The 26,874-nt window shown below is 41.7% G+C and overlaps 3 protein-coding genes across 3 annotated transcripts in view; 1 reads left to right on the plus strand and 2 right to left on the minus strand.

The window, feature by feature from the left end:
- Positions 1 to 26,874, minus strand: part of LOC128702848 (cuticle protein CP1876) — a 423,299-nt gene that overhangs the window by 344,298 nt on the left and 52,127 nt on the right. The window lies entirely within an intron of this gene.
- On the minus strand, positions 817 to 9,204 carry LOC128690801 (uncharacterized). The gene is made up of 3 exons (XM_053779525.2): positions 9,010 to 9,204; positions 2,804 to 3,599; positions 817 to 1,532 (listed from the first exon to the last, which is right to left on the minus strand). The coding sequence occupies exons 1-3, from the start codon at positions 9,020 to 9,022 to the stop codon at positions 1,073 to 1,075; spliced, it is 1,269 nt and encodes a 422-aa protein (XP_053635500.2). The 5' UTR covers positions 9,023 to 9,204; the 3' UTR covers positions 817 to 1,072.
- LOC128690800 (uncharacterized) lies at positions 9,872 to 18,220 on the plus strand. The gene is made up of 6 exons (XM_070102589.1): positions 9,872 to 9,957; positions 11,682 to 12,501; positions 12,651 to 13,931; positions 14,081 to 15,358; positions 15,508 to 16,788; positions 16,938 to 18,220. Coding segments are annotated over exons 1-6 (5,124 nt in total). The 5' UTR covers positions 9,872 to 9,956; the 3' UTR covers positions 17,401 to 18,220.

The raw sequence follows: 26,874 nt of genomic DNA on the forward strand, positions 1-26,874 counted from the left end.
AATCGATAAGCCAACGGAAGGCCGCGGTCAGAAAACCAAAAGCTCCAGCGGCGGGTCATCATCTAAGACCCAGGTCAAGAGACCTGAAGAACCTTACCTAACCTCTTTAATTAACTATGATTATATTGCCTATTAAGATAAGACAAGTTACTTATTCCTTTCAAGGGATAATGACTTTCTGTCTCTCAGTATCTCTCATATATATCATCACTAGACATTTTTTAACTCCTTTGCGCAATACGGATAACATACACAAATGCCATAAATTCAAGGAAGACTTCATGATGAGGAAGCACAATCTTGGGAAGTGTTTACTGACTGCTCTCTACTGTCTAATATCTAAGGTCTGGTCTCTCCAGTATGATTATTACAGCATGGGGTTTTGTTTACAGTTTGTTCTCTATGTTCTGGTCTCTGTGGTCTGGCGTGGTTACTACCTTACGGTCTATGTAATCTAGGGAGGTGTCTACATTATGGTCTCTATATATTGATTAGGGTGATGTCGGCAGTCTGGTCTCTGTAGTCTGAAATTATGTTCAGTCTGGTCTTTATAGTCTGATTTCTACAGACTGTGGTGGTGTCTACACATTTGTCTGTATTGTCTTGAGTTGTGTCTTTACTCTTGTCACTATTTATACACATTCTGTAGTGGTGTTTACAGGCTGGTCTCTGTCTAGACTTGAGTGGTGTTGACAGTCTGGTGACCTTGACGACTGTTTTCGTAGCTACACTGTGTTACTCTCTCGTCATGCTTATGTCCTGTATCCATGGTTTTCCTAGGACTGTTTTGTCATACTTATGTTTTTTTTACATTACATCTCTCTCTCTCTCTCTCTCTCTCTCTCTCTCTCTCTCTCTCTCTCTCTCTCTCTCTCTCTCTGTCTCTCATTGTCTGTCTTTCTTTTCCCCATCCCTCCGTCCTGAATGCATATCATTGTGACAGTCCGAGCTAAATTCTTTTACGCTTAGTAAAACAAAATGTTTACACTCGATCTTAAACCTATTGCTTGTTTCACCTACTAAAATTACCTATGCGGCAATATTTACTCGCATTTAATTGCTTGATCATTAATTATGGGATAAGACCCAGTTCCATTAACTCGTCAAAAATCGATAAATATCTGGACTTGAAATGCGGGTTGGTATCGAGCATCTCCAAGCCCTTAGTCCTGAAATTATTCATAAATTCATCGATGTTTTCATCAGTTCCTGATGAAAAGTCAGGCACATCCTCAGGCTCAAAGAGCACGATTGGAACAAGCATCATTGCGAATAAGGCACCAAAGACATTCTTTCTTTGGAACTCCTGTTTGATGAAGGTATCTGTAAACGGCATGTCCATATCAGCGGACTCCATGACGCTAAGGAAGGAGCTGTAATAGGTGTCCAGAAATGTGTCCAGGTTGGGTTTCCTGACCTCCCCTGTGAGGCTGGTGAAGAGGAGGTAATTAAGATCAGTAGTCGGCGAGCATTTTCGTACTACCTGAAGATCAAGCAGCATCACTTCTATAGGTGTCCCATCCTCATCATACCTACGGAAAGCACGCAGTAAGAGGAAGTTTTAATTTGTGCTTCAGTATAAAGACTCTCAAAGCATACTCGTATATTAAATAAAATTACCAAAAGAAAGAAACTTGTGCCCCGTTACTCCTTTCCTAGCTGCCTTTCTAGAAGTACACAGAACATATAGGGCTCAAGCTGGATATGGAGTATCAAGAGCGAATATAACATGCCACAGGTAGCTCGAAGCCAACAAAATGGTCGTCATTAGGTTACGTAGGAGCTAAGGTTCGATTCCGCAATCACAAATCGACGAATTTACTTGCGCACGCAAACACGCAAACACGCACCCACGCACGCACACACACACACACACACACACACACACACACACACACCCACACACAGTGAATCGACCCCTGCAACCACAACTAGGTGAGTACACACACACACACGAGTGGAAAAGGTAGGCTCCACAGAAGAGATAATCTGACCAGCGGCAGGTTGAGGGATGGGGGGAAGTGTACCAGAATCAAAATATTGACATCTGCAATTACATATATAGGTAAAACTTGCTATTTGGGCTTAAACAGCAACCCTCTTCTTGCCGAATAAGGCAAGCGAAAATTTGTGTAAGCAATAATTTCGCAAAAATCATTCTGAACCTAACAAAAAAAAAATTATTGTTTATTATTAAATTATTGTAAACTTATCTAAAATATATTTAGTTGGATTATGCTAAATTAAGTTGCTCTTGTTATAATAAGGTTAGGTAAGTTTTCTAAGGTTCTTTTAGTGCAAAATTATTAATTTTTACATTAGCATAAATGAAAAAATATATCTTTAAACGTATAAGAGAAAATTTTAGGACTTAATTTTAAACGAGTTCTTGCTAACTGACCAGTTTTACCTATTCGGCACGATATATATATATATATATATATATATATATATATATATATATATATATATATATATATATATATATATGAAAGTATTTTTGAAAATGAAGCTACTCCATTACCTCACTAACAAGCGTCTTTTAAAAAATTACTTAAAAATTAATCATTCATGACAGTAATCAAAGAAGACCAATACAAACCTACCAGGAGAGACGTATTGTTTCAACAGTCACCATTAAAGGCGACCTGGTAACATACCTTGAGATGTTTTCCCAGAAGTAACTGTGGAAGACGATCAGGCAACTTGCCTGAAGAGACGTTCCAGCAGTCACCTTGGCAAACCAGCTTTCATCGTACAAAGATATTTTATTTCAGCAATCATAGACCACCAAGCAACTTACCTGAAGAGGACGTTGTTGTTCCAGCAGTCACCATGGCAGACAACACTATACTTGCCATTTCTCTCCAGTTGCTCCAGTATAATCTCTCTGATATTTAATCTGAGACTTTCAACCCAGGATATTGACCTTTCGTATCCTCCAACTTTTCCTAGCATATCAATGGCATTTTTTAGGTACGAGTCGAACATCGTAGATATAACATCGAAATCCGTCCAGTCTCGTATTAGGAAATCATGCTGAACGACGAGATCTTCGTCAGGAGTCGTTGCCTCCAGCAGAACTGAGGAAGCATGAAATCTGGCCAGTTCTTTTACTACCAGTGAAGTGTGCGCCACATCTAGACCTTTCCTGCGGTCGAACATCTTGAATCCTCGAGGGCGAAGATCTTCTAGGAAAATAAACTCTTTGCCCCTCTCGAGGGAACCATAAAAACATCTAGGAACTCTTAATGGCTCCTGTCCAGCGGTTGTCAGTGCTGCGTTTAAGTGGGGCAACAAAGATAAGTAGAAATTTACTTCTTTTTCAAATAACATACCAGTCATCCCTTTCAAAGATTCAAAATTTCTACAAGGGTTGAGCTTCACCACGTAAGCCACTTCGGAGTCTTGCCCTTCGAGTGAGAACATGACCTTCACACTGCTGACGATGCTGGCATAATTGTCGCCTTGTGTGGTGAAGTCTTCAAACTTCCATGAAACAAGGTGGGCGTCGCTGCCCTTGTCCGCCAGCAATGCCCCTTTTACACTCTCCTCCGTCACCAAAGTATGAGGGGTTCTGCCCACTGGTTTCCCTTTACCTGCAACAACAACATTCACTTCAAATTTAAAAATACATACGTCTTACGGCATTATGCATCTGTTTTCTTCCTGCGATAGTTTAATTTAGGAAAAAGTACTGCAGGAAATATATTATGACTATATTTCAGGTATTTTGCTCGCAAAACAAAAAAAAAAAACAGATTCGGTAACGTATCTTTCTCAATATTAGCAGAGAATCGAGCCTCTACCACTTTCTCTAAATGATCCACCCACATTTATCTACAAGTGAAAGAAAAATAATAAAGGCCTAAATGACTAGATGTAACACAAGTGTTGCTGAATACTGGTTATAAATAATTATCACATGTTGATTATAAACAGGTGTGACAGTCTGGAGTGTACCGGTGTCCCCTGCTTCACCCCCAGTAAAGGTGTGACAGTCTGGAGTGTACCGGTGTCCCCTGCTTCACCCTCGGTAAAGGTGTGACAGTCTGGAGTGTACCGGTGTCCCCTGCTTCACCCTCGGTAAAGGTGTGACAGTCTGGAGTGTACCGGTGTCCCCTGCTTCACCCTCGGTAAAGGTGTGACAGTCTGGAGTGTACCGGTGTCCCCTGCTTCACCCGCCGTAAAGGTGTGACAGTCTGGAGTGTACCGGTGTCCCCTGCTTCACCCCCAGTAAAGATGTGACAGTCTGGAGTGTACCGGTGTCCCCTGCTTCACCCTCGGTAAAGGTGTGACAGTCTGGAGTGTACCGGTGTCCCCTGCTTCACCCCCAGTAAAGGTGTGACAGTCTGGAGTGTACCGGTGTCCCCTGCTTCACCCTCGGTAAAGGTGTGACAGTCTGGAGTGTACCGGTGTCCCCTGCTTCACCCTCGGTAAAGGTGTGACAGTCTGGAGTGTACCGGTGTCCCCTGCTTCACCCCCAGTAAAGATGTGACAGTCTGGAGTGTACCGGTGTCCCCTGCTTCACCCTCGGTAAAGGTGTGACAGTCTGGAGTGTACCGGTGTCCCCTGCTTCACCCCCAGTAAAGGTGTGACAGTCTGGAGTGTACCGGTGTCCCCTGCTTCACCCTCGGTAAAGGTGTGACAGTCTGGAGTGTACCGGTGTCCCCTGCTTCACCCTCGGTAAAGGTGTGACAGTCTGGAGTGTACCGGTGTCCCCTGCTTCACCCTCGGTAAAGGTGTGACAGTCTGGAGTGTACCGGTGTCCCCTGCTTCACCCCCAGTAAAGGTGTGACAGTCTGGAGTGTACCGGTGTCCCCTGCTTCACCCTCGGTAAAGGTGTGACAGTCTGGAGTGTACCGGTGTCCCCTGCTTCACCCTCGGTAAAGGTGTGACAGTCTGGAGTGTACCGGTGTCCCCTGCTTCACCCTCGGTAAAGGTGTGACAGTCTGGAGTGTACCGGTGTCCCCTGCTTCACCCTCGGTAAAGGTGTGACAGTCTGGAGTGTACCGGTGTCCCCTGCTTCACCCTCGGTAAAGGTGTGACTGTCTGGAGTGTACCGGTGTCCCCTGCTTCACCCTCGGTAAAGGTGTGACAGTCTGGAGTGTACCGGTGTCCCCTGCTTCACCCTCGGTAAAGGTGTGACAGTCTGGAGTGTACCGGTGTCCCCTGCTTCACCCTCGGTAAAGGTGTGACTGTCTGGAGTGTACCGGTGTCCCCTGCTTCACCCTCGGTAAAGGTGTGACAGTCTGGAGTGTACCGGTGTCCCCTGCTTCACCCTCTGTAAAGGTGTGACAGTCTGGAGTGTTCCGATGTCCCCTGCTTCCCCCTCGGTAAAGGTGTGACAGTCTGGAGTGTACCGGTGTCCCCTGCTTCACCCTCTGTAAAGGTGTGACAGTCTGGAGTGTACCGGTGTCCCCTGCTTCACCCTCTGTAAAGGTGTGACAGTCTGGAGTGTTCCGATGTCCCCTGCTTCACCCTCGGTAAAGGTGTGACAGTCCGGAGTGTACCGGTGTCCCCTGCTTCACCCTCGGTAAAGGTGTGACAGTCTGGAGTGTACCGGTGTCCCCTGCTTCACCCTCGGTAAAGGTGTGACAGTCTGGAGTGTACCGGTGTCCCCTGCTTCACCCTCGGTAAAGGTGTGACAGTCTGGAGTGTACCGGTGTCCCCTGCTTCACCCTCTGTAAAGGTGTGACAGTCTGGAGTGTTCCGATGTCCCCTGCTTCCCCCTCGGTAAAGGTGTGACAGTCTGGAGTGTACCGGTGTCCCCTGCTTCACCCTCTGTAAAGGTGTGACAGTCTGGAGTGTACCGGTGTCCCCTGCTTCACCCTCTGTAAAGGTGTGACAGTCTGGAGTGTTCCGATGTCCCCTGCTTCACCCTCGGTAAAGGTGTGACAGTCCGGAGTGTACCGGTGTCCCCTGCTTCACCCTCGGTAAAGGTGTGACAGTCTGGAGTGTACCGGTGTCCCCTGCTTCACCCTCGGTAAAGGTGTGACAGTCTGGAGTGTACCGGTGTCCCCTGCTTCACCCTCGGTAAAGGTGTGACAGTCTGGAGTGTACCGGTGTCCCCTGCTTCACCCTCGGTAAAGGTGTGACAGTCTGGAGTGTATAGTGGCATATTGCCAGCCATTCTAGAAAGATTTTGCCTCTAGCAAATAACTCATCTGAACTTGTCTAAATTTGAACATGCCCTGTTAATATATAAATTAAAAACTGTACAGAAACTAAACTATAAATGTTTTATTACCGAATCTACTGTGTCTGCATAAACAACCCATTACGACTGCAACCAGATCCAAAAAGTGTAAATAGTTCATTACCATTGATTATAATTATGGGGAAGCGCTAAACCCGTAGGATTATACAGCGCCTGTGGGGGGGGATGGAAGATATTCAGGCTTAATTCAGGGAACTGGAGCACAAATCCAATCCCCTAGATCAAGAGCCCCTCACCAGTGTCAAGGAACCTCCCTTGAGGGGTTTAACTTGATTAGCTATAAAACCTTTGTGACTCATTCACTGATTTCATTATGGCCCATTGTAATCTTTTGACTACCGACCACAGAATGCGTATGGGATGCGTATGGGATGCATATTAAGGCCATTATGCTGATAGTTGCAAGACTCGCCGAGGAACAAGCATGGACAAATGTTTTCTAACATACCTGAGTATCTGAACTGTTGTTGGGGACAGATGTTTTCAAGATAGTTTATTTCTCTTCTACCTTCTTCTCCTCCTCCTCCTCCTTCACAATCTTTGCAATGTCACGCTGTCCTAGGCACCCATCTTCCTCATGATTAGCATCCGTGAAGGGCATTTCACGCCACGCAACAAGTCACTCGACACTCCGCACATTCATCCTGCTCATCCGTGAGCTGACGACGCATTATTATAATCAAAAAGGATCGCTAAACCACAAAGGTTATACGCGCAGCAGGTCAGGGAAGGATGCAAGGGTATCCGGTAGCAAAAGGAAGTGGGATGATTAGTAGGTTAATGAGTGCAGCGGGGCAGTGGGTAGTGCAGGGGTAGAGGATATCTAGAGATTGAGGTAGAAAGGATTGAGGGGAGTGCTAGAGCCATCATCATCAGAGTTTATGTAGCAAATCAGTTGCTGTCAAGCTGACGACGCAGTGGTACCTAAATGTCCTTGAGCTTAAGACTGAACACGTCGGATGTAATATGTCTTAAGGGTTTCTCGCATCGGATGACTTGGTAACTGTGACTGATTGTGACCGACTAGAAGGGAGATAAACATATAAACGGGAAGGATGAAAAAGGGAGAAGACATGGAAAGGAATGAGGAGGGGGAAGAGAAAAAAAATGGAATGAAAACAGCTAAAAAAATAAAAATAAAAAATAAAACGGGGGGGGGGGGAAAGTATCGGGATGTTCTCAGGTTTTAGGTGCACATGAAATTGTCATTTCCAGCATATTCAAACCCACATATCGAGAATCCAACTAATTACTTATAATTATGTGTATTCTTATAGTTTTATTTATGTAACACTTAGGTAGTGACCCTTATGCTGTATGCTGATAACGTAATATTAACATTACCTTCGTTATGTTGAAAATCTATTTCACGAAGCTCAATAATAAAGAGATTACAGAGCAACAAGAAATAAATAAGAGTGATTTTAGCTCCATTGAATATGCATGTCGGTAGAAGATCAAAATAAATGTAGAAGCAAATTAACATGAATCCTCTTCAGCAGATGACAAGGGATCGAAAAATACAGACCAATTTTTCATTTTTCTTGTGTGTTTCTGTCTCTATATATATATATATATATATATATATATATATATATATATATATATATAAACACTGCACTAGCCAAGGAGTCGAACCCACGCTGTTATGGCCCGCCTAATGGTGAGAGAAAACGCATGACGCTTTAGACCACTAGACCACACAATCCTTAATACAATGATGCGTCCAGCCAAAACAGTATGGGTTCGACTCCTTGGCTAGTACAGTGTTGTTATTGATCAATACCACTTGTTCCGTGGGTACAATAATATATATATACATATATATAATTACTCAATACAGGAAAGATAGGATTGTGTATAGCTTTGAGAAATTATTCGGTAGTAATGAAGTGATTTGCTGTTAAACTCATTAGGTTTAATGAGAATCTTAACCACAGAAGAATGCATAGGTAAATTAAATTAAAAAAAAAGGTTTTACCTCAAAAAAGTTACAAATTTCTTTACTTGGGCCCTGATGAATAAAGCAGGAACATCAAATATTACTAATATTATTACTAATACTCAGTTGTATAGGCAAACTTCGTTGCACGTTTTTTTTTTAAGTATATTAATAAAGTGTTCATAAACAAGATATGTGAGAGGCCCTACACTGCACCCGTGAGCCACCAAGGTTTTACCATATGAAGATTTTACAATCAACACTTCTGCGACTTCGTTGCCTCAACTGTTACCCTCTGTTACGCTTCTTTCTAATCCCACATTCTCACCGATTTCATGGTACATCTGTTCTCATACCCTATCGTCTGTGTACCACAAAAATTATCTAGATACTGGCTAAGGGCACTTGATCTTAAAACGTGCGCTTTCATAGCTCAAATATTATTACCTAACCATTCCCTGGACTTGCATGAACCATACAGGTTTAAGCCTCCCAATGATTATAATTCTTATATTATTTATTTTGATTCTGTTGTTCTTTTCTGCGTTCAGTTTTTCCTTTTCCATTTAATCACGTTTTTTAGACTACATTACATCTTCCCAGAATTTTTTATAGAAAAGAATTGTTTGCAAACAGCAACTTGATCATCTCCACTTCCGTTGGCGTTTCATGGTTTTTACATTCATGGGCAATGAAAAGGAGTTAGGATCTGAGGAATGAGAAAAGGGTTAGCTTCAATTCAGTGGATTAGGAGCCCTTAGTTAGCTTTGCTTAAGAACATGCCTCAGCTTAACAATAGCGTTCACTTGTCTTACATCTCAGTCAGTAAACATTTAGTTTTCCTTACTGTTATCAGACATGACAGAATGATGATGTGATTCTTGGAGACGAGAGTACAGCTGTATAGTACTGGGAACCACAGTGGTGACTGAACTCGCCTCAGCGATTGCCACTAAAAGAATACTGCCTGCCTGCAGGGGTGGACCTACACTGCCTGCCTGCAGGGGTGGACCTTCATCTCGTAGCTCCGCCTCTTGACCTTCAGTGGGCTAGTTTGTTTTCTAATCCTTCTTGTTCTATCAAACTTCGTGGATAAAGTTTTGTTTCTTTATTATTTTTACATGGAAAATTCTTACTAAAGTTCCTGTGGCTTACATAAATGTTAAGCTTCTGTTTGTACATGACTGAGTGTACTCACCTAGTTGAGGTTGCGGGGGTCGAGTCCGAGCTCCTGTGTACTCACCTGTGTGTGTGTGTGTGTGTGTGTGTGTGTGTGTGTGTGTGTGTGTGTGTGTGTGTGTGTGTGTGTGTGTGTGTGTGTGTGTGTGTATGTATGTATGTCCGTGTGTGCGAGTCCGTGTGTCTGTCCGTGTATGTGTGTGTGAGAGAGAGAAAGATATATTAACAAGAGTATGTATACATGCTCTTATCTCTTCAAATCAATGCGTTAGATAGGGAGAGAGACTAAGAGGTTAAGAGAAGTTGCCAAAGATTTATAGTGTGAAATTAAATAAAAAAAAATAAATCCAGAGTAGTGACTACTCGGAGATTAATGTGTTAAAAATTGTTTTCTACATAAGTACAGGTGAGGATTATATACCATATTAATAAGGAATCTGGTTAAGATAAAATGTCATCATAAATGTTATCATGGCAGTAAAGCACTACCCACAATATTCGCTTCATAGCCTATTAATACCACCGGTGACCCTCGGCTGAACACTCCACATTGAACAATTGAGCTGCACGCAGTCCATTGCCCACTGCTGGTCCTGTCTTCCATCCCTTTGAACCAGTAAGATATATACAGTGTGTTTTGCGTGTTATTGTTGTATGAATAGTCGTATGTGAGTTGCTTTGGTCTCTGAGGATAAACACAGTTGGATGTGGACTGCTCGTGCGGACATAACGTTGCTCAAAGTTGCCAGAACTTGGACATGCACTTGTCTTCCTTCTCCTGTCACAGATATATCATGTATGGTAATGTGTGCCAAGGCGTGCAGAGATTGATAATGGACTCAAAGGCAGAGTATTAGTGAAACAAAAGTCGAAAGTGAATGAGAAAAGAGCAAAGGGATCAATATAAGTACTATTTAAAAAATATAATCAATGGGAAGTTCTAAATTCATGGGGTTCATTAAATATCTGAGGATTGGTTGGGAAAAGGATTGGGCTACGATAAGTAAGGTGGCACCAAGTTTTGGATCTAGAGCCCTTACCAGACTCTGGTTGATCAGGCCCTGATCCACCGGGAGGCCTGGTCGTGGATCGGGCCGCGGGGGCGTTGATCCCCGGAATACCCTCCAGGTAGACTTCAAATAGAGGGGTACGAGAATAGATGTACAAAGAAAGCTGTAGTGGAGTAGGGTGAGACAATAACATAATAGGTGTCAGTTGATGCAACCAAATCTCGGAAGCTATCGTTCTTAAATCATTCACTGTAGCTCATTGGTACAATACAGTGCCAACCACACACCCTGTTCATGTCCGCTTTATTATACTTACTCCAAAAACTGTGTTGTCTGCCTCTACACGTGTGTATGGGAATAGCCTTGAAATTAGGCAGTTTTGGTCTTCCTGTTCTATTCCCTGGGGCTCACGCTAAGGAATTTTTAGCTTACCTTGCTGAAGAACTCTTTAAATTTAATCTACTCGTGCATTCTTCAGTTATTTAGATACTTAAACACTGAATATATACTTGCAGAAAGACCACAAACAGGTGATATCTTAATTAGTATGCAATAAAACCACAGTGAACAACAGTGCTTTTCCAAGCGCATTTTGATTCATCACAGTAACCAGAGGCTGTAAGCCTCCTGCCTGAAAGCTGGCTGCCTTGGATAAAAACGTCTAGCGTAAGCTGGGCGCCAAGGTATTGGTCCAGTGTGGTACGGATGGTACAGCACTGCGTACCTTGTTCTCAGGTTCGTAGGTTCGAGTCTCCTTCGGCCAGAGATCAGTGCTATATATATATATATATATATATATATATATATATATATATATATATATATATATATATATATATATAAAACACTGCGACCGGTAGGGGATTGAACCCGAGTCATCTAGCCAGTCTCCCGGGGAGCTAGCTAAACTGTCGACGCCCTAGTCCAATACGCTACCGTGCTACAAGACGTTAGTTGTACACTAATCATACTTTTCCGAAAGCAGAGCACATTCGTGGGAGTGAAACGCTTAGGAACTTGTTTCGTGGATGCTCTCGTGGGACTGGTATTCAAACGGGAAGAGAATGAAGTTAGTTCCTTAGCTTTTCACTCCCACAAATGTGCTAGGCACTGAGGGAGGCATGTGTAATGCTGGACACCTAACGTCTTGTAGCATGGTGGCGTAGTGGACTAGAGCGTCGACAGTTTAGCTAACTTCGTGGGAATCTAGCTAGATGACTCGAATTCAACCCCCGGCCGGTCACAGCATATTATTTGATATCTATATATATGGGTGTATATAAATGTATATAGATAATATATATATATTAATTTTAATTTATTTTCTAAGTGTCGAGTGTAGAAGAGTCTGAACTCGTCAGGCTTCAGAACAACATCACTGAGGCACACGTAAAGGCAGCGCTGACGGCTGACAAGGGCAGCGACGCCAAGCTCATCTCCTGGAGCATTGAGGACTTCACTAACAAAGGCGATAACTACGCTACTATCGTTACCAGCGTCAGTGTCAAATTTTCACTGCTGGGAAAAAAGCAATCTTCGTCTTACGTGGTCAAGCTCCTACCAAAATGGTCATTTAGTGAAGACTCTGCGAAATTTGGTCTAGCAGTATTTAAGAAGGAGTCAGAATTTTTCGAAAAAATTCTTCCTGTGCTAAACTATGAATTGACCGCTCTTGGTTTCACTCCCTTGAGAGTAGCGAAATGGTTTTATACATCTTTAGAAAGAGAGAAAGAGATGATTTTTTTAGAAGATCTTCGTCCAAGAGGATTTCAAATGTTCGACCGGAAGAAGGGCCTGAGTGTGGCGCACGCAAATCTCGTCCTGCAGGAGCTGGCGAAACTGCACGCAGCCTCGCTCCTTCTAAAAGCCAGGGCTCCCACAGAGGATCTAGCGAATAGGTTCACTCATATTAAAACTGATTGGATGACTTTCTCAGACTGTGCAAAAGCGATGATAAATGGGATGTTTTCTGGCCAATTGAAGAGTAGTCAGCAGTTATTGCATAACATAAAAGGCTATGAGGTAGCAGAGCAATGGATAGCCAAGCACAATGATAACTGGGCTGATCTTATAGAGATTCAGTTGGCCAGAAATCCCAAGTTTGATGTCATTTGCCACGGTGACTGCTGGAACAACAATATGCTCTTCAGGTAGGTAAAAGTGGACTTGTCTGTTATGAGCATCTCTTATAAACATATACATTGAATATTGAATTTATCTTTCCAGTAATGTTTTACATTGTTAAACGTTGCTTATACAAGTTTTAACAAATGTCATTAATAGTATACATTTCTTGCAGGTACAACAAAGAAGGGGATCCCGTTGAGGTTATGCTGTTGGACCTCCAGCTGAATCGTGTTGCATCTCCGGCCACGGACCTCAATTACTTTCTATACACGAGTCTCCACGGACGCGACAGGCAGGCAAACTGGCAGGACTTCCTCACTTGCTACTACGACACCTTTCGAGGCGTGATGGAGGCTGGGGAAAGAAACATGCCTTTCACACTGGAGGAACTTCGTCAGGAGTACAAAGATAAGATGGAATATGGGCTCATTTCCGCTGCAATGTCGGTGCCTATTTTATTAGGCGAGAGTAAGGATGCTCCTGATATGATGAACATGAAGGAAGAAAACATTGCCGAGTTATCAGAGGCGTTGCAAGAAAAGACCCAGAACTTGGTGGAAAACAACCCGCTCTTTCGATCTCGATTCCTCGCCATATTTGATGAATTGATAGAGCAGGCCACCACCAGGTCTTTAAACTGTCCAGAAGCAGCTCAACTCGTCAGGCCTCAGAACAACATCACTGAGACACACGTAAAGGCAGCGCTGACGGCTGACAAGGGCAGCGAGGCCAAGCTCATCTCCTGGAGCATTGAGGACTTCACTAACAAAGGCGATAACTACGCCACCATCGTTACCAGCGTCAGTGTCAAGTATTCACTGTTGGGAAAACAGCAATCTTCGTCTTACGTGGTCAAGCTCCTACCAAAATGGTCATTTAGTGACGACGCTGCGAAATTTAGTCTAGCAGTATTTAAGAAGGAGTCAGAATTTTTCAAAGAAATTCTTCCTGTGCTAAACTATGAACTGACCGCTCTTGGTTTCAGTCCCTTGAGAGTAGCGAAATGGTTTTATACATCTTTAGAAAAAGAGAAAGAGATGATTTTCTTAGAAGATCTTCGTGCACGAGGATTTGAAATGTTCGACCGTAAGAAGGGCCTGAGTGTGGCGCACGCCACTCTTGTCCTGCAGGAGCTGGCCAGACTGCACGCAGCCTCGCTCCTGCTAAAAGCCAGGGCTCCAACAGAGGATCTAGCGGATAGGTTCACTCATATTAAAACTGATTGGATGACTTTCTCAGACTGTGCAAAAGCAATGATGAATGGAATGTTTTCTGGCCCATTGAAGAGTAGTCAGCAGTTATTGCATAACATAAAAGGCTATGAGGTAGCAGCGCAGTGGATAGACAAACACAAGGATAACTGTGCTAATCTTATAGAGATTCAGTTGGTCAGAAATCCCAAGTTTGATGTCATTTGCCACGGTGACTGCTGGAACAACAATATGCTCTTCAGGTAGGTAAAAGTGGACTTGTCTATTATGAGCGCCTATTATATACATATACATTGAATATTGCATTTATCTTTCCAGTAATGTTTTACATTTTTAAACGTTGCTTATACAAGTTTTAACAAATGATATTAATAGTATACATTTCTTGCAGGTACAACAAAGAAGGGGATCCCGTTGAGGTTATGCTGTTGGACCTACAGTTGAATCGTGTTGCCTCTCCGGCCACGGACCTCAATTACCTTCTATACACGAGTCTTCACGGACGCGACAGGCAGGCAAACTGGCAGGACTTCCTCTCCTCCTACTACGACACCTTTCGAGGTGTGATAGAGGCTGGGGAAAGAAACATGCCTTTCACGCAGGAGGAACTTCGTCAGGAGTACAAAGATAAGATGGAATATGGGCTCATTTTCGCTTCAGTGTCGGTGCCTATTTTATTAGGCGAGAGTAAGGATGCTCCTGATATGATGAACATGAAGGAAGAAAACATTGCCGAGTTATCAGAGGCGTTGCAAGAAAAGACCCAGAACTTGGTGGAAAACAACCCGCTCTGTCGATCTCGATTCCTCGCCATATTTGACGAACTGATAGAGCAGGCCACCACCAAGTCTTTAAAGTGCCCAGAAGCTGAATTCGTCAGGCCTCAGAACAACATCACTGAGACACACGTAAAGGAAGCGCTGACGGCTGACAAGGGCAGCGACGCCAAGCTCATCTCCTGGAGCGTTGAGGACTTCACTAACAAAGGCGATAACTACGCCACCATTGTTACCAGCGTCAGTGTCAAGTTTTCACTACTGGGAAAAAAGCAATCTTCGTCTTACGTGGTCAAGCTCCTACCAAAATGGTCATTTAGTGAAGACGCTGCGAAATTTGGTCTAGCAATATTTAAGAAGGAGTCAGAATTTTTCGAAAAAATTCTTCCTGTGCTAAACTATGAACTGACCGCTCTTGGTTTCAGTCCCTTGAGAGTAGCGAAATGGTTTTATACATCTTTAGAAAAGGAGAAAGAGATGATTTTTTTAGAAGATCTTCGTCCAAGAGGATTTCAAATGTTCGACCGTAAGAAGGGCCTGAGTGTGGCGCACGCAAATCTCGTCCTGCAGGAGCTGGCCAGACTGCACGCAGCCTCGCTCCTTCTAAAAGCCAGGGCTCCCACAGAGGATCTAGCGGATAGGTTCACTCATGTTAAAACTGATTGGATGACTTTTTCAGACTGTGCAAAAGCGATGCTAAATGGGATGTTTTTTGGCCCATTAGAGAGTAGTCAGCAGTTATTGCATAACATAAAAGGCTATGAGGTAGCAGCGCAGTGGATAGCCAAGCACAAGGGTAACTTGGCTGATCTTATAAAGATTCAGTTGGCCAGAAATCCCAAGTTTGATGTCATTTGCCATGGTGACTGCTGGAACAACAATATGCTCTTCAGGTAGGTAAAAGTGGACTTGTCTATTATGAGCACCTCTTATGTACATTTACACTGAATATTGCATTTATCTTTCCAGTAAAGTTTTGTATTTTTAAACCTTGCTTATATAAGTTTTAACAAATGTCATTAATAGTATACATTTCTTGCAGGCACAACAAAGAAGGGGATCCCGTTGAGGTTATGTTGCTGGACCTCCAGCTGAATCGTGTTGCCTCTCCGGCCACGGACCTCAATTACTTTCTATACACGAGTCTCCACGGACGCAACAGGCAGGCAAACTGGCAGGACTTCCTCACTTGCTACTACGACACCTTCCGAGGGGTGATGGAAGCTGGGGAAAGAAATATGCCTTTCACGCTGGAGGAACTTCGCCGGGAGTACAAAGATAAGATGGAATATGGGATCACTTTCGCTGTAATGTCGGTGCCGATTTTATTAAGCGATAGAAAGGATGCTCCTGATAAGATAAATATGAATGATGGAAACATTGCCGAGTTATCAGAGGCGTTGCAAAAAAAGACCCAGAACATGTTGGAAAACAATCCGCTCTGTCGATCTCGATTCCTCGCAATTTTTGACGGCCTGATAGAGCAGGACGCTACCAGGTCTTTAAACTGTCCAGAAGAAGTTGAACTCGTCAGGGTTCAGAACAACATCACTGAGACACACGTGAAGGCAGCGCTGACGGCTGACAAGGGCAGCGAGGCCAAGCTCATCTCGTGGAGCATTGAGGACTTCACTAGCAAGGGTGATAACTACGCCACCATCGTTACCAGCGTGAGTGTAAAGTTCTCACTACCGGGAAAAGAGCAATCTTTGTCTTATGTGGTCAAGCTCTGCCCACAATGGTCATTTAGTGAAGATTTTGCGAAATTTGGTCTAGCAATATTTAAGAAGGAGTCAGAATTTTTCGAAGAAATTCTTCCTGTTCTAAATTGTGAACTGATCGCTCTTGGTTTCAGTCCCTTGAGAGTAGCGAAATTTTTTTATTCATCTTTAGAAAAAGGGAAAGAGATGATTTTCTTAGAAGATCTTCGTGCACGAGGATTTCAAATGTTCGACCGGAAGAAAGGCATGAATGTGGAGCACGCCACTCTCGTCCTGCAGGAGCTGGCCAGACTGCACGCAGCCTCGCTCCTGCTAAAAGCCAGGGCCCCCACAGAGGATCTAGCGGATAGGTTCACTCATATTAAAACTGACTGGATGAATTTTTCAGACTCTGCAAAATCGATGTTAAACCAGATGTTTCATGGCCCATTATATAGTAGTGAGCAGTTGTTGCATAACATGAAAGGCTATGAGGTAGCAGAGCAGTGGATGGCCAAGTACAAGAATAACTGGGCTGATCTTATAGAGATTCAGTTGGCCAGAAATCCCAAGTTTGATGTCATTTGCCATGGTGACTGCTGGAACAACAATATGCTTTTCAGGTAGGTAAAAGTGGACTTGTCTATTATGAGCATCTCTTATAAACATATACATTGAATATTGCATTTATCTTCTCAGTAGTGTTTTACATTTTTTAAAAACTTTTATAAAAGTTTTTACAAATGTTATTAATAGTAGACATTTCTTGCAGGTACAACAAAGAAGGGGATCCCGTTGAGGTTATGCTGTTGGACCTCCAGGTGAATCGTGTTGCGTCTCCTGCCACAGACCTCAATTACTTTCTTTACACGAGTCTCCACGGTCACGACAGGAAAGCAAACTGGCAGGACTTCCTCTCCTCCTACTACGACACCTTCCGAGGGGTGATGGAGGCTGGAGGAAGAAACATGCCTTTCACCTCAGAGGAACTTCGTCAGGAGTACAAAGATAAGATGGAATACGGGATGATTTTCGCTGCAATGATGGTGCCGGTTTTATTAGGTGAGAGTAAGGATGCTCCTGATTTGATAAACATGAAGGAAGAAAACCTTGCCGAGTTATCGGAGACATTGCAAGAAAAGTCCCAGAACATGTTGGAAAACAATCCGCTCTTTCGATCTCGATTCCTCGCCATATTTGATGAACTGATACAGCAGGCTGCCACCAGGAAATAAACTGTTTCTTTATCATTTATCTAGCGCAAAGATCTTTATTTATTCAAACCGAGCACTTGTACATCTACATAACACATGAAACAGTGTCAGAAGTAATAAAATTAATTTGTAAGAAGGTTTCTCATTACAGAAATAAAAGTATTTGCAAAAGATCATATGGCGTTCATGAATACCGACAATAAACGCAACTTGTTCAAAAGCTTGGAGTTATATTGACTGCATGAAAACAGTTGTTGGCTTTTTTATATGCATCTTCATTGGAAGACTAACCACACACATATTAGATACGTGTTGTCAAAAAAAAAAAAACAGCAATGTTTCAGCACATTTGTTTATGCAATAATTTTGCAAACATCATTCTGAGCCTAACGAAAAAAAATATATTTCATCGTGTTTATTTTTAAATTATTGTAAACTTATCTAAAATACATTCAGTTACAATAAAGTTAGGTTAGTTTCTAAGGTTCTTCTGGTACAAAATAATTACTTTTTGCATTAACATAAATGAAAAAAAATATTTATATATATTTTTAAACGTATAAGAGAAAATTTTAGAAAGGACTTAATTTTCAGTGAGTTAAGTAAGTTTATTCAGGTATACACAAATACAGTTTCATAGAATTATCATACAAAGCAGCATATGTGTAGAGAACCTGGGATAACCGAAAAAAGTCAGAGTGATATATTTCCATTGGGGTCCTTCTTGCTTATTAACCAATTTTACCTCTTCGGCCGAATAGGCAAAATTAAATCTTCGGAATTTTTTCTTGTGTTATAAGTTGTTTTTATAATTAATAATAAAACGACGATCAAAATATTACTTGTTACTCTTGATTCTCCTTCCTAATTCCTTCAGAGAAAGACATTGATCAGGTACTTTGTTCTTTGTTTTCCTATAATGATGCTTTCTCATGTCAATAGTCACATGTATTATAATGATATCCTGCCATAGTGAATTTATTTACATTTAACAGTATCGTGTACAAGACAAGAACTATGGCTCTCGACCAATAACTCTTTCAAAGAAGTGAAACTAAGACTTGAAGCACTATTTATACTTCTTATTAAAACTATTCAGACTTAAAATATATGTACATAAGTGGTTAGAATAAGTAATTAAAAGAACACAAGAACTATATAATCTTTGACACAAGTCCTAGTGCTGGAAATAAAAAGTTTGGACAAGACCAGCTAGTGCTGCTATGTGATCGTTGACACTATACCTGCTACCAGTGATATGGACCCCTGGACACAAATTTATCTCTCCGTATTATGATCAGGAGAAATAAATCCTGCTTTATGGGCTCTGGTACTGTTGACAATACCAGCTATGACGATATTTTTGTCGCCCAACTCAAACCGAGGTTTCATAACTTCTGCGGAAAATTGCATTTATCTGAATGTATCATTATATACATAACAGTAAATGAACATAGATAATTATTATTTATCAGTTAGACAAGTAGGAATTTGGCACACCTAGGTCGCAAAAAATGTCCCCCTTCGATACCTACCACTGTCATATCCACAAGTTGATCTGGACCTACTAATTAAATGAATTATACAACTTCAGGAATACTGGTAAATATATAAATTTGTGGACTGTATATTAAAAATAATAAATGATTATAGATACACATATATACACATTTATACAACAGAAGGAGAATATATCTTAATCATAACACTCACCAATTTGACTGGAGATGAATGTGTCATGTACAGGACCCCCCCTTTTGCCTACATTTATGAAGAATTTACTGGCCAGAAATTAAACATAATTTAGACAGCTTATCTGAGGTTCATGGAGTTGTCCTGTCCTGTCACCTGATTCTCAAATTATGCAGGAATGCACATCCATCAATTTCGCCTCCAATTTGAGAGGTGTCAGCCCAATTTTAACCTCTAGAGCACGAAAAATTCTTCCCATTATTCACAACGTGTTATTCAATTCAAACAAAATGGCAACTGACCCCCCCCCCCCAGCCGCAGGTTTCCCATTTTCGATAACATACTTCTTTTAAAAATACAATATAGGGCATCTATTTACCTATAAATTACCGTATTTCCGGAAAATATGAACAGTATTTTCCACAACTTCAGTTATATACCCCAATTGTATGACGGAATATGAACAGGAAAACCATTCTGTGTGACGATGTATTACAGAAAATCGTACCGTGAGATATATTATGACAGGGGAAACTATTCAATGTGAAGGAGATGGATTATGAAAGGAAAATCATCCTATTTGATTTAGTATTAGAGGGAGTCCATCATATCTGTTGAGTGGCTTAGGTTAAAACAATATTACATACCAAAAGTAAATGCTGAGTTAAATAAATGTAGGGTAATAAATGCTGCATGTGTGCCCCACACAACTTTGTGCCTTCAAGGTCACTACCAAAAAGAATGAGTGATTAAGAACATTCTTAACTGACAGTGAGACAGCTGGGCGTGCAACTGATAAGCTTATTTAGGTGGAGATACACAAATACAATTACAGAAATTATTTACACTTTTGCTTATTTCCATTGGGGTCCTTGATGAGCGAGATAAGATAAGCACACTATCAAGCACTGAAAGTAGTGCCTCTTGTGATACCGGTCACGAGATCGATCTGTATCCATTTAGTGGTACTAAGATAAGCACATAATAAATCTTCAAATGTTGTCCTTCAGATAGAAAAAGTTTGTACAACAATGCTGAGGGCAAACATCTATTAGAATTCTTGACTAGAATATTTGCATATCATACAGTGCATGCGCACCCATGATCATGTGAACTTAGAAGGTATGTTGTTTACATGGAAGCTCGAGAAAATTACAAATTCGAGTAAAATACTTGAAACAGAAAATACATTACTTTTTACACTAGTTAATCCATAAAAGTTTTCGTTCTCTGTACATTAGTCTATCTTAAAGAAAACTTTGACTTGCAAGAGCAACTGCATTAATTTAAATTTATTGATATTATTCACCATATGACATGAAAAGATATATGTATGCTAATAACAGTTCATTTGCAAACAATTTATCTCAGAATAAGAAGAGCCTTGAGGCAGGAAATCAAGTATACAAGTTTATTTAGGTACAGAAGCACAAAATTACAGTTACCATTCATAGTTTAACATGTGTAAATTACCTATTATACCTATTATAACTCAATAGAAATGAGTCATTTTGTCTAAGACAAAATGACTCATTTCTATTGAGGCCTTCACTTGTGCACAATACTTGACACGACACGAGTTTGGTTGGTTATCTTTAATTGTTTTTCTTACACTCTGCTGGCCCACAAAAGATATTTTCAAAAACAAGAACTCGAACTCAAGTTCTAACATGAAGCAAACTGAGCACAGTACCACTGAGGTACAAAGCTTACAATAAGGTTTCACAGACAGTACAGATGGTTCGAGTTCCGTCCATTCCTCTAATTATTCAGTGATAGTCGTTTATTGCGACTTATCTTGAGTTCCTAGACAATTGGGTCTTGAAGAATGTACTACGAAAGTTTCTGAGGTAGACTTGTCACAGAAAGTGTAGTCTGTGAAGGCTGCCTATTGTAAAACTTGTAGCTCAGTGGTAGTGGTGGACCTGATCATGTGTGTTATGGTTTACCATATATGCATTGTGTTTGTTGTCTTCTCTGTCTGCTACATAAAATTTGTAATCTACGTGTTGTTACTGACTTAAAAAGACTTGTACATAAAATGAATCATTGTTTTATGAAGAATTCTATACTGCAGTGAAGTATCTCATTCTATTCTAACTTTCAGTAATTGCATATCTTTCAATCTACAATAGTTTTAGTACTTGTATATAAGCAGTTTGCATCCGAGTATATTCCTTTGCATATAAACATTATTAACATTCTCAATTATCCTCTTAATATATTACAATACTGGCATTGCTGTGCTACTGATGTCTGAGATACTTTGAGATACTCTGTTTCAATGTTGCTGCGCTATGTGATACTGATTTCTTACATTCTCTATTGCAATTTCTGCTGCTTTCACAGGATGTCTATTTATCTCTTGCCATTCTGTATTTCGTTTTATTGACTAAAAATATTCACGAGTTTAAACATTTACACTTCATACTTTCTTGCTGCAGCTAAACGTTATCTCTACCTTTTCTTTGTTGTTCATTCTCTCAGATACCTAATTTAATTTCTTTTGCTTCCACTCATTCAAATTCTCTCACCCGTTTAATTTTGTTTCACAGTGCTAGGACATCCAGCCTCGTCTCACGTAATATTGTAATATTAACAGCAAATTATTATTAAACATTTGTAAGACAGCAATAAAAACACAGTAAACCGACCTAACTTTAAATATCCCACTTTTAATAAGTCTCAGTAACTGAATGGAGGCAAAAGGATAAATAACTTTATTTCCGGCAATTTAACTCCTTCGTACAACATAGGTGGCTGCTGGGAAATGACTCCAACTCAATTTCCCAAGAGAGTTGAAAAGATACATTAGAGGATTATGAACTCTTAAGGAATATGTTACTGTATAGATAAGTGTTAAATTTGACATTTTTTTAATTGCCATCTTAAGCGCTGGAAAGAGAGCCAGTCGTGTCAGGGAGCAAAATGTTTAACAAGCTTCTGTTTCTCTCATGAAAAAACGGTAGTAAACAGCTAATGACATTAATACTTAGTAATATATTATATAGCGTCTTCCACCAGCATATTTCATCCTTTTTGCCATGCCATTAGAGTTATTTCCTCTGAATTTAATGGACATTTTCTTTTTCATGTTGTGGTGTGAGGATTCAGAGAGCGATTACGCTTTGATGACGAGGCGACGCGGCGCTTTGATATTGAAGATTATTAAATATATCAAAGAGGCTTTCGGCACCATGAGCTGATGTGGCTGCCGGATGAACGATATTAGATTGTACTGGTGGCTGACGTGTCTGCCAGTCACACGACTTGCTTGTTAAACGTCTAATATTTAGATTGTACTGGTGGCTGACGTGTCTGCCAGTCACACGGCTTGCTTGTTAAACGTCTAATATTTAGATTGTACTGGTGGCTGACGTGTCTGCCAGTCACATGGCTTGCTTGTTAAACGTCTAATATTTAGATTGTACCAGTGGCTGACGTGTCTGCCAGTCACACGGCTTGCTTGTTAAACGTCTAATATTTAGATTGTACCGGTGGCTGACGTGTCTGCCAGTCACACGGCTTGCTTGTTAAACGTCTAATATTTAGATTGTACCGGTGGCTGACGTGTCTGCCAGTCACACGGCTTGCTTGTTAAACATCTAATATTTAGATTGTACCGGTGGCTGACGTTTACCTGGAGTTTACCTGGAGAGAGTTCCGGGGGTCAACGCCCCCGCTGCCCGGTCTGTGACCAGGCCTCCTGGTGGATCAGAGCCTGATCAACCAGGCTGTTACTGCTGGCTGCACGCAAACCAACGTACGAGCCACAGCCCGGCTGGTCAGGAACCGACTTTAGGTGCTTGTCCAGTGCCAGCTTGAAGACTGCCAGGGGTCTGTTGGTAATCCCCCTTATGTATGCTGGGAGGCAGTTGAACAGTCTCGGGCCCCTGACACTTATTGTATGGTCTCTTAACGTGCTAGTGACACCCCTGCTTTTCATTGGGGGGGATGTTGCATTGTCTGCCAAGTTTTTTGCTTTCGTAGTGAGTAATTTTCGTGTGCAAGTTCGGTACTAGGCCCTCTAGGATTTTCCAGGTGTATATAATCATGTATCTCTCCCGCCTGCGTTCCAGGGAATACAGGTTCAGGAACCTCAAGTGCTCCCAGTAATTTAGGCGTTTTATCTCCGTTATGCGCGCCGTGAAGGTTCTCTGTACATTTTCTAGGTCAGCAATTTCACCTGCCTTGAAAGGTGCTGTTAGTGTGCAGCAATATTCCAGCCTAGATAAAACAAGTGACCTGAAGAGTGTCATCATGGGCTTGGCATCCCTAGTTTTGAAGGTTCTCATTATCCATCCTGTCATTTTTCTAGCAGATGCGATTGAAACAACGTTATGATCCTTGAAGGTGAGATCATCCGACATGATCACTCCCAGGTCTTTGACGTTGGTGTTTCGCTCTATTGTGTTGCCAGAATTTGTTTTGTACTCTTATGAAGATTTAATTTCCTCGTGTTTACCATATCTGAGTAATTGAAATTTCTCATCGTTGAACTTCATATTGTTTTCTGCAACCCACTGAAAGATTTCGTTGATGTCCGCCTGGAGCCTTGCAGTGTCTGCAATGGAAGACACTGTCATGCAGATTCGGGTGTCATCTGCAAAGGAAGACACGGTGCTGTGGCTGACATCCTTGTCTATGTCAGATATGAGGATGAGGAACAAGATGGGAGCGAGTACTGTGCCTTGTGGATTATTATTATTATTATTATAATCAAGGGGGAAGCGCTAAACCCGGAGGATTATACGGCGCCTGGGGGGAGGATGTGGAAGGCATTCAGGCTTAATTCGGGGAACTGGAGCACAGATCCAATTCCCTAAATCAAGAGCCCCTCACCAACATCAAGGAACCTTCCTTGAGGGGTGTGCCTTGTGGAACAGAGCTTTTTACCGTAGCTGCCTCGGACTTTACTCTGTTGACTACTACTCTCTGTGTTCTGTTAGTGAGGAAATTATAGATCCATCGACCGACTTTTCCTGTTATTCCTTTAGCACGCATTTTGTGCGCTAATACGCCATGGTCACACTTGTCGAAGGCTTTTGCAAAGTGTCTACAAGTCACGCGGCTTACTTGTTAAACGTCTAATATTTAGATTGTACTGGTGGCTGACGTGTCTACCAGTCACACGGCTTGCTTGTTAAACGTCTAATATTTAGATTGTACTGGTGGCTGACGTGTCTGCCAGTCACACGGCTTGCTTGTTAAACATCTAGTATTTAGATTGTACCGGTGGCTGACGTGTCTACCAGTCACGCGGCTTGCTTGTTAAACGTCTAATATTTAGATTGTACTGGTGGCTGACGTGTCTGCCAGTCACACGGCTTGCTTGTTAAACGTCTAATATTTAGATTGTACCGGTGGCTGACGTGTCTGCCAGTCACACGGCTTGCTTGTTAAATGTCTAATATTTAGATTGTACCGTAGCGAACAGGGCTGCAATAAACAATTTCTAGATTGTACCACTGGATCCTGGCTACCATTATATAAACTGTACTGGTGGATCCTGGCTGCCAGTCGCACTAACTGCTGTCTATCGAGCGATAGAGAGATTAAATAACAAAAAAAGGCACAACACCGTGACTGGAACGATTCACAAATAACCCGCACATAAAAGAGAGAGCTTACGACGACGTTTCGGTCCGACTTGGACCATTTACAAAGTCACACTAACCAGAAGTGGAGCAGGACGGCTATATATAGGCAGGAAGAGGAGGTGGTAGTAGTAGTACAAGAATGGTATGTAATACCGACAAGATGAAATTAAGACACATGCACAACACCCGGGCATCCCTATCGTAGACGTTTCACCATCCAGCCAGCCACTGGATGGCGAAACGTCCACAACAAAGGCAACCAGACGCCGCACATGTGTCTTAATTTCATCAGTAGTAGTAGTAGTAGTAGTAGTAGTAGAAGTAGAAGAGGTAGTAGCAGTGGAAGTGGTAGAAGTGGGGAATAAGGAGGACGAGCCAGTCAAATACAAAGGAAGGGGAGCACTGCAAGAGAGCTAGGTGCCCACAGAGGGAGAGCAAGTGCACAGAGGTGCGTGAAAGGGGAAGTGGTGAAATAAATGAAGAAGGAACAGAAACACGAGACAGAAGAGAGAAAGACAACCCAAAGGAGAAAAAGGGAGAAAAGGGAAAAGGAGAAAAGGGGAAAGGGGAAAAGAGAGAAGAAGAAAAAGAAAAATGAGGAGTTAGGTTAAGTCACGGGTGTTCTGAATTTTGGAGCATTTTGCAATGGTCCAAGTCGGACCGAAACGTCGTCGTAAGCTTCTCTCTCTTATATGCTGGTTATTTGTGTATGGATATAGAGATTGAAAGGGTGCATGACATTAAGCTGTTATACAGATTATCATACATAAAATAGGGAACCAATTGAAATAAGTCACATTTTCTCACTTTTGTTTTGGTTATCCTAGATAATCTACACATGCTACTGTACTCACTGTACTGACTTAGTACAGTGAGTACAGTAGCATGTGTGTAGATTACCTAGGATAACCCAAACAAAAGTGAGAAAAGGTGACTTATTTCAATTGGTTCCCGATTTTATTTTTTTCTTACACAGATAAGACAAACTTATGACGACGCTTCGGTCCGACGTGGACTGTTAATTAGTCATATAGGTCACGTACTGTGGCTTTTTCTTTCTTTGATTTCCTTATTTGTGGTTAAATATGTTTTTATTAGTGTGGGCAACATAACGCACAAAAAAATCGTTTTCTATATACAGTGTGAACGGAATGGGAATATTATATGAAAAACTCGTAAAATTAAACTCTGCTTACCCCATTCCAAACTACCATTCCTCCATTTCCCCCCAAACTACTTCTTAAATCACAACCAAAACTTCGCCTTGAAGCCAAACATGAGGCCTTAAGCTGTATTGATAACTTAGTCACACAGCACACACTCTCGCAAATTATTTACGTTGATGGTTCTGTTCACCAATCCACTGGTGCAGCTGGTAGTGCTGCTGTTGTCGTACAGAGTGATGGCTCTCTTAAAGAAATTGGAGCACGCATCAATAATTGGGCCTCTACCCTTCAGACAGAACTGTTTGCCATACTCCTTGCACTGAAATGCATCTATGTATCAAAGATTGACAGTTTAATTGTAACTGATTCTCTGTCATCCATAAATGCTCTCAACTCATTAAGCATAAATTGTGGCATGCTTGTGTCAGAAGCCAGACACAGGTATGGTAGGATTGTGGACAGTGGAGTCAGAGTGCACATGCTGTGGATTCCATCTCACATTGGTCTTCAGATGCATGATAGAACTGATAAATTGGCTAAGCTGTATGCTTTCAAAGAGGGAGTAGATTACAATCTTGGCTTGTCAGGTAGTAGTTTGAGAACAATAATACGAAAAGAACTTCAGCTGAATTTTATGGACTTAAGGCTCAGGGAGATTGACACCAGTGAGTCCATCTATCATCATTCTATCATGCAGGAGGAGCCACATGTCTATGGTGCATCCAACAAAATAAGCAGACTCTTGGATGTCACTACCGCCCGGCTCCGGCTGGGTTACAAGTATCTTTTGCAGGTTAAATCACCACCACCAGATGTAGACCAAACGAAATGTAAACTTTGCCAGATGGATTATTGTCACACCCTGCGTCATTATGTACTGGAGTGCGATAAAATTAATGAATTTAGAAACAACTCACTCAGAAGTGTTCAAGAAATGGCTAAGTATTTTATCCACAGTGGTATATTACAGACCATTCTGGAGAAATACCCTGACTTTGCTAACTGTAAATAAAGCATTACCACATGTGTGTGTGTGT

The sequence above is a fragment of the Cherax quadricarinatus genome, chromosome 82 (genome assembly GCF_038502225.1).
Source record: "Cherax quadricarinatus isolate ZL_2023a chromosome 82, ASM3850222v1, whole genome shotgun sequence".
NCBI classification, from domain to species: Eukaryota; Metazoa; Arthropoda; class Malacostraca; order Decapoda; family Parastacidae; genus Cherax; species Cherax quadricarinatus.

Excerpts from the sequence above, each read along its gene's own strand:
- LOC128690801 (XM_053779525.2), bottom strand. Across the intron at positions 1,533-2,803 it reads AACAACAACGTCCTCTTCAG|GTATGATGAGGATGGGACAC; the intron begins GTAAGTTGCTTG and ends TGCTTTCCGTAG.
- LOC128690800 (XM_070102589.1), top strand. Across the intron at positions 13,932-14,080 it reads AACAACAATATGCTCTTCAG|GTACAACAAAGAAGGGGATC; the intron begins GTAGGTAAAAGT and ends CATTTCTTGCAG. Across the intron at positions 15,359-15,507 it reads AACAACAATATGCTCTTCAG|GCACAACAAAGAAGGGGATC; the intron begins GTAGGTAAAAGT and ends CATTTCTTGCAG.